The sequence below is a fragment of the Papilio machaon genome, chromosome 27 (genome assembly GCF_912999745.1).
Source record: "Papilio machaon chromosome 27, ilPapMach1.1, whole genome shotgun sequence".
Classification (NCBI taxonomy): Eukaryota; Metazoa; Arthropoda; class Insecta; order Lepidoptera; family Papilionidae; genus Papilio; species Papilio machaon.
In genome coordinates this window covers 1,812,715-1,829,071 of record NC_060012.1, presented here as the reverse complement: position 1 = coordinate 1,829,071, position 16,357 = coordinate 1,812,715, and the positions used below count along the sequence as shown (strand labels likewise).

At 33.2% G+C, this 16,357-nt stretch overlaps 2 protein-coding genes across 2 annotated transcripts; one reads left to right on the top strand and one right to left on the bottom strand.

Annotated features, from left to right (window-relative positions):
* The first annotated feature begins 447 nt into the window (after positions 1 to 447).
* On the top strand, positions 448 to 10,417 carry LOC106708504 (cofilin/actin-depolymerizing factor homolog). Its single transcript, XM_014500034.2, has 4 exons — positions 448 to 643; positions 8,699 to 8,889; positions 9,557 to 9,688; positions 10,044 to 10,417. Exons 1-4 carry the CDS (start codon positions 641 to 643, stop codon positions 10,162 to 10,164), a joined length of 447 nt encoding a protein of 148 aa, XP_014355520.1. The 5' UTR covers positions 448 to 640; the 3' UTR covers positions 10,165 to 10,417.
* A 1,624-nt stretch (positions 10,418 to 12,041) lies between these two features.
* On the bottom strand, positions 12,042 to 16,073 carry LOC106708501. Its single transcript, XM_014500032.2, has 9 exons — positions 15,898 to 16,073; positions 15,544 to 15,822; positions 15,316 to 15,470; positions 14,962 to 15,132; positions 14,712 to 14,894; positions 14,036 to 14,452; positions 13,675 to 13,911; positions 12,579 to 12,703; positions 12,042 to 12,238 (listed from the first exon to the last, which is right to left on the bottom strand). Exons 1-9 carry the CDS (start codon positions 15,974 to 15,976, stop codon positions 12,145 to 12,147), a joined length of 1,740 nt encoding a protein of 579 aa, XP_014355518.2. The 5' UTR covers positions 15,977 to 16,073; the 3' UTR covers positions 12,042 to 12,144.
* Positions 16,074 to 16,357: the final 284 nt, after the last annotated feature.

Sequence of the window (16,357 nt, the reverse complement as noted above, 5' to 3'; positions counted from 1 at the left end):
AAGTCTAAAGTGTTATTTTGCAAACGAAAACATTTTTATCAGAAGGCGCCAAAATTTAAATCAACATACGACGTTGAGGCACTCTGCATCTGCCCTTATATGGGCATTTATTGAATACTGAATGTGGATTGGACAAAATATGATCGTCATCAGTGAGTCACTTTCAAGTGCTAATCATATGTGTGGAAGTCTCCAAATCTACTGTACACTTTGTTGAAACGGTTGATATTTTTTATTTATCTTATCTTATCGAAACGAAAGCGGCTTTATATAAAAAGGTTAACAATAACTCGTACATTGACAGAGCATAGAGCAACAGACTACAGTCGTTTAGGTTGTCGCCTTGTGTCACATTTATAAACAATAAATTTTTCTAATTGAAATTTTATAAACAAACAATTTTACCTCGAAAGTATTATTTTTAGTGTGGAGATATTTTAATGTCTTGAATTTATTTTGTGAGTAATAATTAAAAATTATAATTAAATCAGTGTGTTGACTCATAGTAACAATTTTGACACATGCGCTCATTGGTCGACGCACACGTATAGCCAACTCTTAAATATTCAGTGTCGTTCCGGTCGCCGTTGTGGACTCGGTGAAGTTAGTAGTGGGATTTTACGTGTTATAACATCAAAAAATGGTAAGTGAACAAAAAATTAAATTACTGTGTGGTTTAACCGTGCCGTGCTCTACTTAATCTTGATGTGTCGTAAAACTGTCGTACTGAATTATCATTGTAATACATTCTCATTAGACCGGTGCCGCCATATTTCGCACAACCCTTTGCGGAGTTCGCACGCCTTTTCATAAAAATAGTTGTCACTGTTCAAAGATTTTATGCCACGTGTAGTAGTGATTTTGCGGAACTAAGCTTTAATTCAACGAATGTAGGCGAAGTGTTTCAGTCTAGATAGATTAGTAGGTCTTTCGGTGTTAAATTTCACGCTTGTTAAAAAGGTTACTATCCCGCGACACCTTTTATGACGAAAAGGCGCGCCGGTTTGTAAGAGCGTCATTTTTCTGATCAAAATACGTACTATACGTTAGATGATTTATCTGTCGGTCGTTTTGTTGGGGGGCATCGAACTTTGGTGGCACTGCACCGCCGCGCAATCGTATGTCGTTTGCCCATATATGGTATAGCTGCGGCAGTTGCCTGTCACATCCATTTCATGTCTATTTTAGGGTGCTTAAAGGCATCGTACGGTGGTGGGCGCGCCCCGTAATGAAAACTTTCTAGACAGCATCGCCCCCATCAATGTCAAGGTTATGTAGTCTACAGTACGCGTATAAATGATTTATCGATTCTTATCTAGTTTAAATTAGTCGCTTTGCAGTTCGATTATTGTCCTTTTCATTACGTATTGATCATTTCGGAACATTACATATGTATGGTGATTCATATTTTTCACGCCTTTTGATGAATCAGTCTCTGCTTCCTTATACGTCGATGAATTTACAAATTTGCCTAACATTAAATTCAAAACATAAAATTAATAAGCCATATATGACTTATTAATTTTATCAATGTGTATTTTCTTATTGGATACTTGTACTAAATAACTAATAAATAACTTCATATCTTAACTATGTTAGCATAATTAAGGTTATTTTAAGTTGTTAAAAGTACAAAAACATGTTATTTTTTGGTTATCAACCATGAGCCATGAGTTGGTATGGTCATGGTACTATAATTGTTACTGTTTATTTAATGGAGGGTAGTTTGCTTATATAAAACTATAAGTTATTCAATATGTAACTACATACAAACAATAAATTAAAAGTATATAAGCTTTGGTTTTAAATGTATATAAATGTTAATTGTCAGTTAAGTAAAGAACTATATATATTTATATATAAATATCTTTCGAAACAAAATTCAAGTACTTCAAAGATTCATAGATTATAAAGGTATCCACTGTGATAGTACTCCATTTGGCCACTCCTTGCACACACCTCTGCCTTTTTCCCCCTTGTCTAGTTTGTCCAAAAAAATTACATTCCTTAAATGTTTGAATAGATGGATGTTTGGTAGAAATCATCTCCAGAACAGCTGCATGGATCTTGATGAAATTTGACATGGATATAGAACATAGCCTGGAAGAAGGCTACTAATAGAGTATTTTTTTATCTAAGCAAAGAATTTCGAAATGTTTATTTGATTAAGCTTTTCAATGTTATTTATTTTAATACTAGTTACATTAGTAGACAAACAGTCTTTGCCTTTGCGTTCTGTGCCAACACATAAATCTAATAAAACTGGAATACACACTGCACATATTTTTAGATGTTACATACACATGAATGATCCAAATTTTAAAATTTTTACATCCGCATGTTGTAGTTAAAGAGAGGTGAAGTTTTTATTTCACCGGTTCTTTACGTTAATTTGTATGTTAGTTGTATTGAAACCAAGTGTTCAGCAATTTCAAGTATGAATACATTTGTATCCATTCCTAGAGTAAGACGTGAAAATTAAAATTTCTTCTAGTTTTAATATAATAGACATGTTATAGCACTTGATTCCATTACTAAACAGCTGCCCAAAATATACTGTTTTTCACAATCTTAGTCTGTTTTTTTTTTTTCAAACAGCATGTGAAGGAAACTCATTTATGATAAGATATATAGATAAGAATATTTTTAATCGCATTTGTAACTTAAAAAAGAAAACTCAAATTTAAACCCAATTTGTTCAGTTATGTTACAAAACTCATAGAATAGGAATAAACCATTTAATGTTGATGTAAAATGTGTCACACTTATTTGTTATAGGAAACAAATAATTTAAATTCATGAATCATTACAACTGAATTGCAAAAGGTGATAAATGACGGAAAAGATTTTGAACTTTACTGTTATACAGTATAAAGGTCAAGTTCACAGCTGTTTATCAGAATGAGTCATAAACGGCCCACTGGCCTGTAGTTTTTTTCTTACTTTTTTATATCATTGCATACTGGCATATGTATTATCACTCAATAAAAAATCAACTGGAGGCCTGAAGTTATATTTATGTAGTAATAAATATTTCACCTTTGATGGCAACATTGAAGTAATCTGTGGCATATTTCTTCAAACGATTTGATGACTTATTATTCAAGCTTTCATTATTTCTCATTACCTGACTCACCGTCGTAAGGTAATGACGTGTCTACGTCCCGGAGGTCGATCACCTTATTTTCCGCTCGCCGTTCGTCTTTTGTTTTCTATTTTTGCTGCGGTATTTTTTTTATTTGCATATGTAATTACGTTTTTAATCCAATGAGTTAATTATCAGTTACTGTGTAGTTGTATGTAAAGTTAAAATTACAACCATATATTTTACAAGCTTTCTTGAGCTGAAATGGCATGAAGGGTAATGCAATGATGGTGACGATTAATAAAATCATGAAATTGTTATCAACCCTTTTTTCGAAGTTTATGAATATAGAGAGTATAAGTTGCTAAATCTTACAACTTACCTTACCGCATTTGCGGGCGACAGCTAGTACTTTATAAAAATTTGCAATTACAATTTCAAACCCAAAAAAATATTAAATCCGTATGATAATTTATGATAGTACTAGCTGTCGCCCACAACTCTGTCCGCACGGCATTAGAAAAAACGTTATAAGTAGTGTTGTTAAAGACTATTTTCTAGATGTGTGCCAAATTTCATCAAGATCCGTTGAGCCGTTCCGGAGATACCTTCAAACAAACATCCATTCATCCATCCATCTAAACATTGGCATTTATAATATTAGTAAGATTGAAAACTACTTTAGCTTTTTATTTTGGGTAATATATATCTGAAAATCGTTTGATACCAGTCTACCTTTTTTATTTTTATCCTAACTATACTACTAACTTGCCCGCAATGCTAGCGCATTATCGATTTCGTCGCGTCACACCGGTCTCCTAAAGTGCTTTTGGAACGTCGGTATAGAGATTAAATTCACTTAGCATATTATGTCCTTACAAATAATATAAATATTAAATTTGGGACGGATGTTAGTAAATACAGAGTGCCAAAATAGATCTAGATGAAATTTCAAACAGATTTTATAGTCTGGAATAACACATTGGCTACTGTGTTTTTTAGTCCACGCGGACGAAGTCGCAGGCAACGGCTAGTATTTAACAATATGATATCACTTTTTAATGAAATTGGCGTACTGAATAGTATGCATATATATTTTTTTCCTTTCTGTACTCATTTTTTTTTTAAGTTAGAATTAAACGTATTCTTGCAAATATTTGCATTTTCATTTTTCAAGTATACATTACATAAAAAGATGTTAGTAATACAGTTTAGATTACAACCCTCTTGTTATACCATTTTGTTTCGCGCTACCCTAATAAAACCGCAGTGGTATATCGTAAACAAGGGGAGGTTTTACCCCTTTAATACATACCCCGAGGCACATACCGAGGTTCTATTATCATTGCGGAAGTCTGGTTATTTAATTTAGATCGTGTATTTTTGGAGTACATTCTCGAAAGAAAAAAACTTTTTTTTAGGATGCAGGATAAGTGTGTGGCCATGGTGGCCATACGGTTGTCTTATGTCAAGTTAATTCTATCCCAGGCACCTAGTGGAGCGATATTTCCACAAGGGACCTGATTGAAGACAAGGACATTTTCTCTTGTCTAATTCAATTGAATAATTTATCTCTAGCTTCGAGATTATCAAGAAAAAAATGTCTTGCGATTGTCCGTTATTCAATACAGTAAGACGAACCAACCTTCGTCAAGTCACTGAGGCGACACCGATGTAATATACGTTGTATTTAATAACTGATAATGCTAATTAATTGTCGAAGCCGAAGAAAATTTATAATTCAAAAGTGAATGGCAGCCGACGCCCGAGTAAAGTACAGTCAGGTTTGTTTGCGGTGTTTCACTTTCAAATCGATAATCAAATTAAAGTCTCGCAGTAAATATAACAGCAATGTATTCCGCTGTAATATATTCAGGGGTACCACCGCAAAGTTAAAGGGCGAAATCCAAGTTCATAGTTAGATGCAAGACAATTTTCCTTTAAATGGATTACCGAAAACGAAAGCGACTGTACCTACATTCGCCAAATTTGCAAAGTAATAAACGAGAGATTCTACTAGTTTTAAATTAAAGGGGGACTGTAACAAATGTTATTGTTTTTGCAGGGTATGAGTCAAACCTAATAGGCAAGCACTTGTTCAATACGATGCAGTGAACCGTATCACAAGTTCAGGGTAAAGAAATTGATGTACCGTGAATTAATCTACTCTATAAATCCAGTCGATTCATTGATCTTTGCTATTGTACAATGTATCAACAAATTCAATGGAAATGAAATTATAATAAACCTCTTCTAAACAATTTTACCTTTATAAAGCTCTAATAACATACTTATTTAGAACATACATTCTTGTATCTTCAACTTAAGCATTCAACCCTTGTTATATGTGTAAACATAATTTCTTATGTGATAAATAATTCAACACAAACATCGTAGTAATTTACTGTAATAAAAAGGTATTAATTAGAAAATGTAATGACATGATTTTTTTTAATGCAAACAATTAGTAAACTTCCAAAATATATACTATAGTTATCAAGACTTTGTTGTAATCAAAGGAGTAGTATTTTAATTAATATACAAAAGTAACAATTACAATTGATTCGACAAATAGATTATTGTTAACCGTTACAAAGTACTCGAGATAGTATACCTCTCGAGGGTAATAAATTCCGATACCTGTTCGATAAAGTAATACAAGAATTACAAGAACTCGCTTCGAGTTAGTCTGCACGAATTTATATTGAGCAATCTTAGTGAACGAGCGAATTTATTACGAAATTTTATCTTTCGAGATATTTACGTGCCCTTTGAGAATAGTTCTCTTAATCCTATTGTCAAAAAGTACATCATTTATTATTAAACCGTTTAAATATTGTACATAATACAAATATACCTGTTATATGTTTTTTACGCGTTTACTTAGTGATACTTGTTAAATTTGTACAGTTTATTTATAAGTCAATGTAAAGTATATCTTATGTTAAGAAACTCCATAAGGATAATATTGATATTAATAAATAACGGATAAATTCGCAGTAAGATGAAAATCTATATATATAAAAGAAAGTCGTGTTAGTTACACTATTTATAACTCAAGAACGACTGAATCGATTTGACTGAAAATTGGTGGGCAGGTAGCTTAGAACCAGGAAACAGACATAGGATCGTTTTTAACCCCGTTTTCTATTTTTTATTCCGCGCGGACGGAGTCGCGGGTAAAAGCTAGTTAAATATGAAAATGCAATCGCAAGTCACGAATTAATTAATCTATTTTGTTACATGAAAGAGATGAAAGATATGATCTAGTCTAGCTAGAAAGAGAGCGACGTATACCAACATTCCGCAATAAAATAGTATCGCGATTTGTTTATCAAAACGCGTTCAAATGAATAAAATCAAAGAAAAATATTTAATACGTTGAATAGATTACGTCATGAAGTTTGTAATAATTTTATCAATCCTATTTACGTCAGTATGTTTCCAATCAAAATTTTTCAAACGCGTAAAAAGACTATTTTACGTATAATGTGTGGGTGTTACGCTTGACGTCTTGTATTGATCGCTGTATCTATGCGACTAAAATATATCTTTTACTTTAAAAATGATTGTAAAACACATTTTCATAATTTGTCTTTGCCAAACGACCTTCCTAGATTACAGATATTATGTTGCAAAAAAAGTGATTAAAAATTACAGCCCAGTAGAATTAATACTCTGCAGTACAGAGCTTTAATAAGGAACTAGCTTTTACCCGCGACTCCGTCCGCGCGGTATAAAAAAAATAGAAAACGGGGTAAAAATTATCCTATGTCCGTCTCCTAGTTCTAAGCTACCTGCCCACCAATTTTCAGTCAAATCGATTCAGCCGTTCTTGAGTTATAAATAGTGTAACTAACGCGACATTCTTTTATATATACATGATACATGAGAAAGGGTATATCGTTGGAGGAGGTAAGGATTACACGAAGCGTAACATAGTCAATAAATGTAGAAGATTGTTGTGCTAATCCTCACAGAAATTGTAATAAGGACAAGTGATAATTAACAACTACGTTTTCATATCTGCACAGTCGCGGTAAAGTCTGTAAACTCGTCAGTATGATGTACTCTAGTAAAACATATTTCACATCTAATATATAAAATTCTCGTGTCACAGTTTTCGTTCCCGTACTCCTCCGAAATGGCTTGACCGATTCTCATGAAATTTTGTGAGCATATTCAGTAGGTCTGAGAATCGGCCAACATCTATTTTTCATTATTTTTTTTAACTGCGCGCGGACGGCGTCGCGGGCGACAGCTAGTAACAAATAAAAATTTAGACAGCCGCAGTATGAAAAGGGCCCTTACGATACATTCACACGTGTTTCAACCTATATTTAGCTGCCAATGTTTCCAAGTCTTATTTCAGTAGACCGTCGCGGGAGACACTAACAATAGACGATTCAATGTACAGTTTGTTTAATGTATCAATAGCAGTTTATCTTAAACCGACGATTGTTTAACGTTTTGATTGCACGTTGAAATTTTAGTTCAATAGATGGATGGATAAATGCTTCTTATCTCTTAAATGTATTAAAACGTAGCGACTTCACTCACTTATTTATATTGAAAATCATTTGATATAACGCTAGTTGATAACCTTTAGGTTACGTTATTAATTAATCTAGGTACTAAATATGTATTCCGAAAAACATACAATTTGGCATACAAATGCGATAAAAACTAACGGCTACTGAGTTTGTAAATATAGCAGATAAATTCAATGCTTACATTCTTTTGTTTTGTTTATTTGATTAATTTAAAAGTTTATTCAACTTGTTTTATATCTGTAAGATTTTTTATTCTTCTTTCGCTTAAAGATACTTATGTCCTTGTCTGATACAAACGCTGATTATATTTAAAAAAAAATCCGAATCTCAAATTGAGAGATATCCGTTTCAATATTTTATGACGTGGACATTACATTTGGAGCAACAAAGAAGACCAGTTTTAGCTCGCAAAAAATGTCATTTGTCTTTCTAAAATGCATCAAACTCAATTGAAATAACAATATTAGAAAGTTATGACATTTTGTTATAAAGTTCGGCAACAAAAGCGAACGTTCGGAAATAGAGTAAAGCGTGACGGCAGCTGCGTATTACATGACCGTTTCATATTTAGAACTGGCCGTATACACGAAAATGTGTTCTAAATTTGAAATTTTACTCTTATTAGATGTATGTGGGCGATTTTTTTAAATCTACCCACATTAAAAAGACAAATTGATGAAAAGGTGACATTCGAAAAAAAAGACGCTTATTTAACGCGCGTATTAAGATTTTTCTTAAATAGAAGGCGTCAAACATACAGCCAATAAAATAGCGCTCATTGTGTGGCAGGACCTATCCAAGCTGCCGCACAATCCACTAGGGAAGTGCATGCTTTAGCTGCCATACTTTCTTTATTACAAAACTTTGAGAATGGGTTGAGAACTAGGATTTTACCCCCGGCACCTCAGTCATACGAAATATTGTTCGAACCCATTTACTATTGCTATATTCATTTTACGAATCAAAACGAACTTGCAGGGAGATTTGGTGGCTCTGAATATGTTCATACAATCGTACATTTATCTGTTCTTCCTATACCTAAATATATTTTGAATTGTAGGCGTCTGGCGTGACAGTATCGGACGCTTGCAAGACGACGTACGAGGAAATAAAGAAGGACAAGAAGCACCGCTACGTGGTGTTCTTCATCCGCGACGAGAAACAGATCGACGTGGAGACGATAGGCGAGCGTAACGCGGAGTACGACCAGTTCCTCGAGGACTTGCAGAAGGGCGGCACCGGGGAGTGCAGGTTGGTAACACTACTTCTGCCAACATAACAAACACGAGGCGAGGAATTTGTTAGTGACATAACTAAAGGAAAACAGTGCCAACACAATAACCTCACCTTTGTGAACGAAAATTTAAAAAGTTAATTTACCACTCAAAATAATTATTATAACTTAATTATTTCATAAACTATCTAGGTAACTAACCTCAGATATCCATAGAAATTCTTATGAAAGTTTCGTCGAAATTTAAGTTGTTTGTGATATACGGGACAAACATCTTCTTCATGCTCTTCATTACTGAAGGTGCTCATCTTGAAGTGCCTTCACTGATGTGTCGACGAGCTACTTCCACGGCTTGTCTCATGGCGGTCGAAATGTTGAATCCCAATATTGTCTGGACTTGTCAGACCAATGGATAGGCGATCGTCCCCTTGCTCTTTTACCCTCAACTTTCCCTACTACAACCAGTTTGAAGGGACAAACAATCATTGCTTAATTTATTAACATTAAGATTTTATTAGTGCTATATTGCTATTTTATTCAAAGTAACCAGTGTTTGTTATTCATTATCAATACTGAGGAAAATTTTACCAACAATTTCAACTAGTACAAACAGTATTCAACAACATTATTTCGAAGGATTGATATTTAATTTCAACCATTTTAAATTTAATAATCACATTTCAGATATGGACTATTCGACTTCGAATACACGCACCAATGTCAGGGCACATCAGAGGCCAGCAAGAAACAGAAGCTTTTCCTCATGTCATGGTGCCCCGACACCGCCAAGGTTAAGAAGAAGATGTTGTACTCCAGGTCCGTATAGTAATAAATTAAATTTTTTATCCATCACAGCCTTAAAAACTTGTTTCTCTGAATATTGTGTTTTGCTGTTTGTATGATGTCATTATCGTTTTACACTCAATAATAGACTGGGGTACAGTAAATTAACGTTTGACGTCGGTATGAACATTTTACGAGGCCACCTCGCAAATAAACTTGGTTTATTAGTTGGTACCAACCAATTCTAGTTACTATAAAACTAAATGTGCTAGTATTTAGTAGTCATTTCAAAAGTTATCATATATATACCAATCGGGACAAACTGAGATTGAAAATAAACAAGACATAAAAAATTACAATAACAATAATTTTCTTATTTCCTGTACAGCTCCTTCGACGCGCTGAAGAAATCGCTTGTCGGCGTACAGAAGTGCATCCAGGCGACCGATCTCTCTGAGGCTTCGCAGGAGGCCGTGGAAGAGAAGTTGCGCGCCACCGACCGCCAATAAACCAAGCATTTAACCTACCGCCATTACCGAGTTGCCGCGGACCGCGGGAGTCGTGGCGTGTGCGGTGTAAGCCCCCCATGCGGTACACCCCTCTAGCGGCCGCAAACCGCAACACGAGTCATTCTCGCACCAGCAGTGGCGCACGTCGCACATGTCAAAGCCCGCTCCCGCAACGCGCTCTCTTGGATTTATTTCTATTATATTATTTCAATTAGCTTTCTGATGTCAATGCGGCGGCGGCGCTGCTCTTAAAATTATATAGCGATTAAGGAATCTTTATGTAATAATTTAAATTATACTAATTATTATATATATTTTTCCTATAAAGTAAAGAATAAGTTAAGCTCAAACTAAATAAAATGCTGATGGAAGTCGAATTTTGTTATTTCTATGATCAACAACCGGTAGGTCTTTTATACTGATTAGAATGTAAAATAAATACTTGGGTACGATTTTTCTATAAAATCGCCTAATTCTTTCGTTTGAGATTCGCTAACGTCGTAAGCTTAAGCCCCGCCCCGTCTCTGCGCGGGTGGACAAGTATTTTGTAACCAATTTATCCAGAAATACACTCGATATAAGTGAATATAAGTCGTTTTATTTCTTTCTTTAAAAATATTCCTCCAACGAACAAGTCTCCTTACGTAATATGACAAGAAAATGGTTTTTCGGTCGCTGGGTATTTTATTTAAAAATAAAACAACAGATTTTTAACATTTATTAAACTTTATTGACATTAGACTTGTCACACAAAACTAACATAGTTATTTTACAATATCATTCCATTAAGTTAATATATATAAATTATTGTAGAAAATTGATCATAGGATAAGAAAGATCATCCAGAAGAGTCCATCTTTAGAGTCCTAAGTACTCTATGCACATAAACTTCATTACACATTTTCATTTAAATAAAATTATCTCTTTCCAGTATTCACCAACTAACAACTAAAGAATCTTGGCTTTTTTACCAACAATACTTTTCCCTCCTATCTTTGCATAAATATCAAGATTAGATACATCTTTCATAATTTTAAACATGATAAAAAACAAACATGTTTTTCTAAATATTAAAAACAAAGTCAAAACATAATCAATTACATAAAAGTGTCGTTACATTTTAATATCGATAAAGTAATCGACCAATGCAACACAGCATAAAATTCAAAGATAATAAAAAAAATAGTAAAGTATTTAAAAAAAGTATTTAAGTTAGTAGCTGAATGCATAAAAATAAGGTAACGTTAAATCATGATTTTCTGCCATTTTCCTTAATTAAATTAGTATACTACTTTTTATTTAGGCGATAGGACAGAAAGCAGTCTTAGAAAATCTACTTTTTATTCTAAAAATGAATAGTCATAAAGATATGTATTTAACATGTAACAACGTATCTAAGATTCTACTTTTTATGATTTAATATCTAGAAATTTCTTATCACATTTCAAGACTAAAATTTCCGTTTTCATAAAATTCCTTTCGCATTTATAATGAGATCAAAGAAAATAGTGTCTTTACAAAAATAAACGTCTTAGGCCTAACCTTTGCGCGACAATTATTTGCAATATATATAATGAACAAAAATAAACTCTTTAAAAATATAATCTGTAATCTTGTTTTGATCTGTACTACACATCTATAGTTATTTGTAAGTAAACCTTTTTTGCGCTTTTACTTTTACAGAATAAATTTAAATTGGACAGTTTTCTCTTTAAGTTTTTTTTTAGATAGTAAGTAGTATGAAAAGTTCAATTTCAGATACATATTTTATAATATACATAATATTTGATATCTTATTATAGTAGAATATTAAATGTAAATATTTAGAACATCAAAGTTTAACTTTCACGAATAAAATATCAACATTTGTTTTTGACATTTAAACATCTTTTCCCTCCAGTTTCGAAGTCAACTGTCAAAATCTTTGACAAACCATAGATTGGTTTCTGAATGTGGTAATCAAAATTTTTGGTAATATTTTTAAATACTGATTGTGCTAATGGTGTCCGCCGGTGCGGGAGTTCCGTTGGGTTGTTGTACCGCCGGGTCCAGTAAGGGAATGTTGTCGGTCGTCCTAAAACAATTAAAAACACTTTAAAAGTTTAACTCATTTGTTTCAGATAGAAAGAGTACACTGTTTAACTTTTCAAAGTTGCATCAACAGGGAAAAAAATTACTTCGGTTTACTAGAAGATAATAAACTAATTTTTCTAATAAAAAAAAAAACTAGAATATAATAATAGAAAAAACAAAGATAGCAATAAATATTTTGATACTGGAATTTCACGATTTAAGAAGAATGCATTAATTTAAAACATAAGAAAATATTTGATAAAATCAAGTCTGATACATACTAAATTACTTATTTCTTTAGCATAGTTTGTTTACTTCAAAGTATTGACAATAAAACTTACCTAGTTGGAATAATGGTCGGTTCTCCGACAATATCGTTGACGCAAGTGGAGGTCACAACAGCAACGGGTGTCTTTTCAGCCAGTATTGGTAAGTTAGAGCAGATAGTCACAGCGAAATACACGTACTGTTAAAGAAGTTACGAATTATTAAAGTTTACTTTAAGTTAAACAGTAAATCGATCAAAAATGCCAAATAAATGAAGGTAAGTTCATTGAAACCATCAATTGCTTGTATACGTTATTTCTGTTCATGTAGTGTGTATCAAAATTTAGCACACTAACTTCCCAATTCTCTAGTTTCGGTTATTATTAGTGATGCAACGGATGTCTGTTTCCGTTTCCGCAAGTGCGGAAGTTCCGCGTGCTTTTCAACATCCGTTTCTGCTTCTGTTTCCGCAACTTTTATAACGGAGATAAAACGGAACTTTACGACGGCTGAGAGATCCAAATGCACGGCGCGAGACGGGCAGTCCGTGCGCGGCCTTTTGACACTTGTCGCATTTGTTTGTTTACGTACTATTTTGTGAATTTAAGCGCGTAATATTTTCTGCTGCTGTTTGAAACAATCAGTTTCTCTTGCTGGAGTAAACTGTCTAGTTGTTGTCCATATAAAATTTGACAACTGGCAAAATGTGACTATTTCATACTTACGAGTTATTAAATGTACTTTTGGATAAGTGATAACCATGTAATATAATATCATCATCATTATATAGTTAGAAATATATTTGTCCACATGAGTGGTTTGGCGAACTTTAATTTGTAAAGAGTGTAATTTTGTTTCCTGAAAATAAATTAAAAAAAAAACGCGTATTTTAACCTATTGCAGCGCAGTAAAAATACATACATTGAAGGCTAAAGGACACCGATATCCAATGCCTTAATAAATTAAAAACGAAGACAAACTGTTTTTACCGAAAAAAATATTTTTGTAAATATGTTTTTTTATTATTATTTACACTTCTGTTTCCGCATCCGTTTCCGTTTCCGTTTCTGCTAAAATTTATTTTTGACATCTGTTTCCGTTTCTGGTTCCGGTAAGACACTTCCGTTGCATCACTAGTTATTATCTAGATAGCCATGAGTATTGTCTTACCATAGTCAAGGAGAGGACCAAATAGATGGTAGGAGTAGTCCAATGCGCGGCGTTTTCAATGGCGGCTACTCCCATTACCCAATTAATAGCGAAGAATGGTTCCAGTACCAAGCAAAGGTTTAAATAAGTTTTGAGATCATTGCCTTCAGTGCCCCAGTTAAATTTCATCCAAATAGGTTCCAAATATGTCGCATTCCCACCGTTGCGGTATTGTCCTTCCTTATCTTGCATATTCGGCTGGAATTTTAGATGAATATAAATTTATAAATATGTATATTTTAGACAAGTTAATGTGGTGCTAACAGTTCTCACAATTTGATAAAATATTGGTAGTTTATTTTTTTGAAATGGCAATACTCACTTCCATTCCTTCATCGATATTACACTCGTTGGGCAAATCAATGTTAATGTAGCAATTATCGTCGCTCGCGTTGTAATCCTTGTCCAAAGTTTCAGAACTATCAGTATTTTTTCTGCTGGTTCCAGCGGCATAAAGATTGTCTATCATTTCATTGTTTTCATTCATTCTAATATTATCGCTAACTTGTTCGGTTCTGCGAAAGTTCGCTTCCTGACGATCCAAAAGTTCTTGTAATCTAGCTTGGATAGCTTCGGATTGTTTCCTATGAACCAATCTTAGGCCGAGTAAGATTATCCCAGTATTAAGAACGATCAGTAGCATCGCAGGCATCATAAAACCCATGACCATACCCTTTTCCAACGACATCCAACAATAGTGTTTAATTTCGTATTGTTCCAATGAAATTGCGTAGTTAAACTGTAATTGAAATTTAATACAAGGAATCGATTATCGATTGGTATCGATTATTTGACATTTAATTAATTTTAAACTGAGGACAACGCATTAATTTTGAAAAGTAAAGCACGGTAGCTCATGAGGACTTATTAATTTCTTCTGTGGTGTTTCAATAAGATTGTAAACTTTTTCAATAACTGATTTAGAAGATGTAGAGCTAAATTAGAAAAGGTGTTAAAAACTGTTTATAACAATTATAGGTAAATACGTCGATACATACCATAACAACAAACGCAGGTATACCATAGGCAAATAGATAGTTATATTTTAATGGTATTATAGAATCGTAAGCACAATATTCCGTTAAAGCAGCCGCCATTGTCACTATCCAGGTGGAACAAGTTAGATAAGTATAATGCAGTAGCAAAGCAATCTTCTCACAGACATAAGGCGATGAAGAACCCTATAAGAAACGTTACATTAGTCTTAGCCGACTTGCTATGTAAAATTTGGTGATTGTTGTCACTTACCCCTATTGCTTTAGCGTAAATAAGAGCGCAGGCGATAAAACAGCTGCAAAGGTTGATTGTAATAGGATACAGTTTACTCTCTTGTCGGAATTTTGCCGCAAATTCGCTAATTAACAACCACAGCATAGCTACGACCAGCAGGGTGCAAGATATTGCTGTGTTTATGACAATCTGTTAAAAAAATAATCATTATATGCTTCAACATTATTAGTAAGTGACATAGGTAAACATTTGAAATATGATTCATACGTATATCATTTACAAATGTAGGAATAATTCATATGATTCTAACGAAGTAAATACAATCGAAAAGATTCGCGAATCGGAATATCGAATACATTAGTAAAACGTTACCAAAATAATCCATCCATTTTTTGATCCTTGGCAATTACTAAACCCGTAGAGATAAGTCACACTATCGATTATATTGTGTTCTTTGAGATCAGCATCTGCTAAAGAATCATCTGGCAAGTCAACTTCGTTTTGTTCTTTATTCTCACCTTTAAAAGCTAAGTAAAAAAATGTAGTTTAGTCGACATTAAATTAAGTAAAATAAATTCACTTGAATCATAAAAAAGTTACCTAGGTTTTTAGTAAAATCTTCAGGATTAGGGTAGAGAGGCGGATTATCATCGTAAATGGAAGACGTGAAATTTGATACAACTGCATCGTAATCATTATCGTAAGAATTTGTATCGTATTCCGTACGTTCATCGGCCCTTGGATAGGTTTTGTGGTATTTGATAGCAACAGGCTGGTACGATTTATAGGATTCCTTTTTTTGGTTTTCGAAAAAGCTGTCGTCCACACTTGATCTCCTAACATGATGGTTTTTAGCAACTGTTTTGTTTTGCTGATTAGCTGTAAAATTAGGGAACAATATTTACTAAAACTACGCACTTTAAAAATAATAAGTATTTTTTCTTCACAAATTACCTTCAGCATATGTTTTTAAATAAAGTATTATGAAAATTATTAAAAGCGTAATTTTAAGAACGGAAAATATTGTAGCCATTTTGGAATATCGACAATAATAATATCATATATCACTGCAACAATATAAAAAGCAGCTGTGGCCGGTTCACATTATTTCTCACAAAAGTACCGTCGTCACTTCGGCACTTGTTTATTTTTAATGATATCGATTTGCTCAGCATTTACTAATCGATACAGTCTTCTACGTTCCTTTATAGAGCAGCAGATTAGAACAGACTTTCAAGTTTTAAAATATGTTTTATTCTCTTTTGTTCAAGTTAAATAAATAAAACACTATAAATTATACCGTGCAATGATAATTTTAGATCATTCTTACATTTAGTTACAATGTGGATTGTAATTGTATAAAAACTCATTTTGTATAAAATATACTTTATAAAAAATTTGGTAGAAATATCAT

Bases quoted from the DNA above. Each gene is read 5' to 3' on its own strand.
- LOC106708504 (XM_014500034.2), top strand. The intron at 8,890-9,556 runs GTTGGTAACACT...ATCACATTTCAG, and splicing joins GGCGGCACCGGGGAGTGCAG to ATATGGACTATTCGACTTCG. The intron at 9,689-10,043 runs GTCCGTATAGTA...TTTCCTGTACAG, and splicing joins AAGAAGATGTTGTACTCCAG to CTCCTTCGACGCGCTGAAGA.
- LOC106708501 (XM_014500032.2), bottom strand. From the start codon at position 15,976: ATGGCTACAATATTTTCCGTTCTTAAAATTACGCTTTTAATAATTTTC. The intron at 15,823-15,897 runs GTAATTTGTGAA...CTAATTTTACAG, and splicing joins TTTAAAAACATATGCTGAAG to CTAATCAGCAAAACAAAACA. The intron at 12,704-13,674 runs GTAAGACAATAC...CTTCTTTAACAG, and splicing joins TGGTCCTCTCCTTGACTATG to TACGTGTATTTCGCTGTGAC.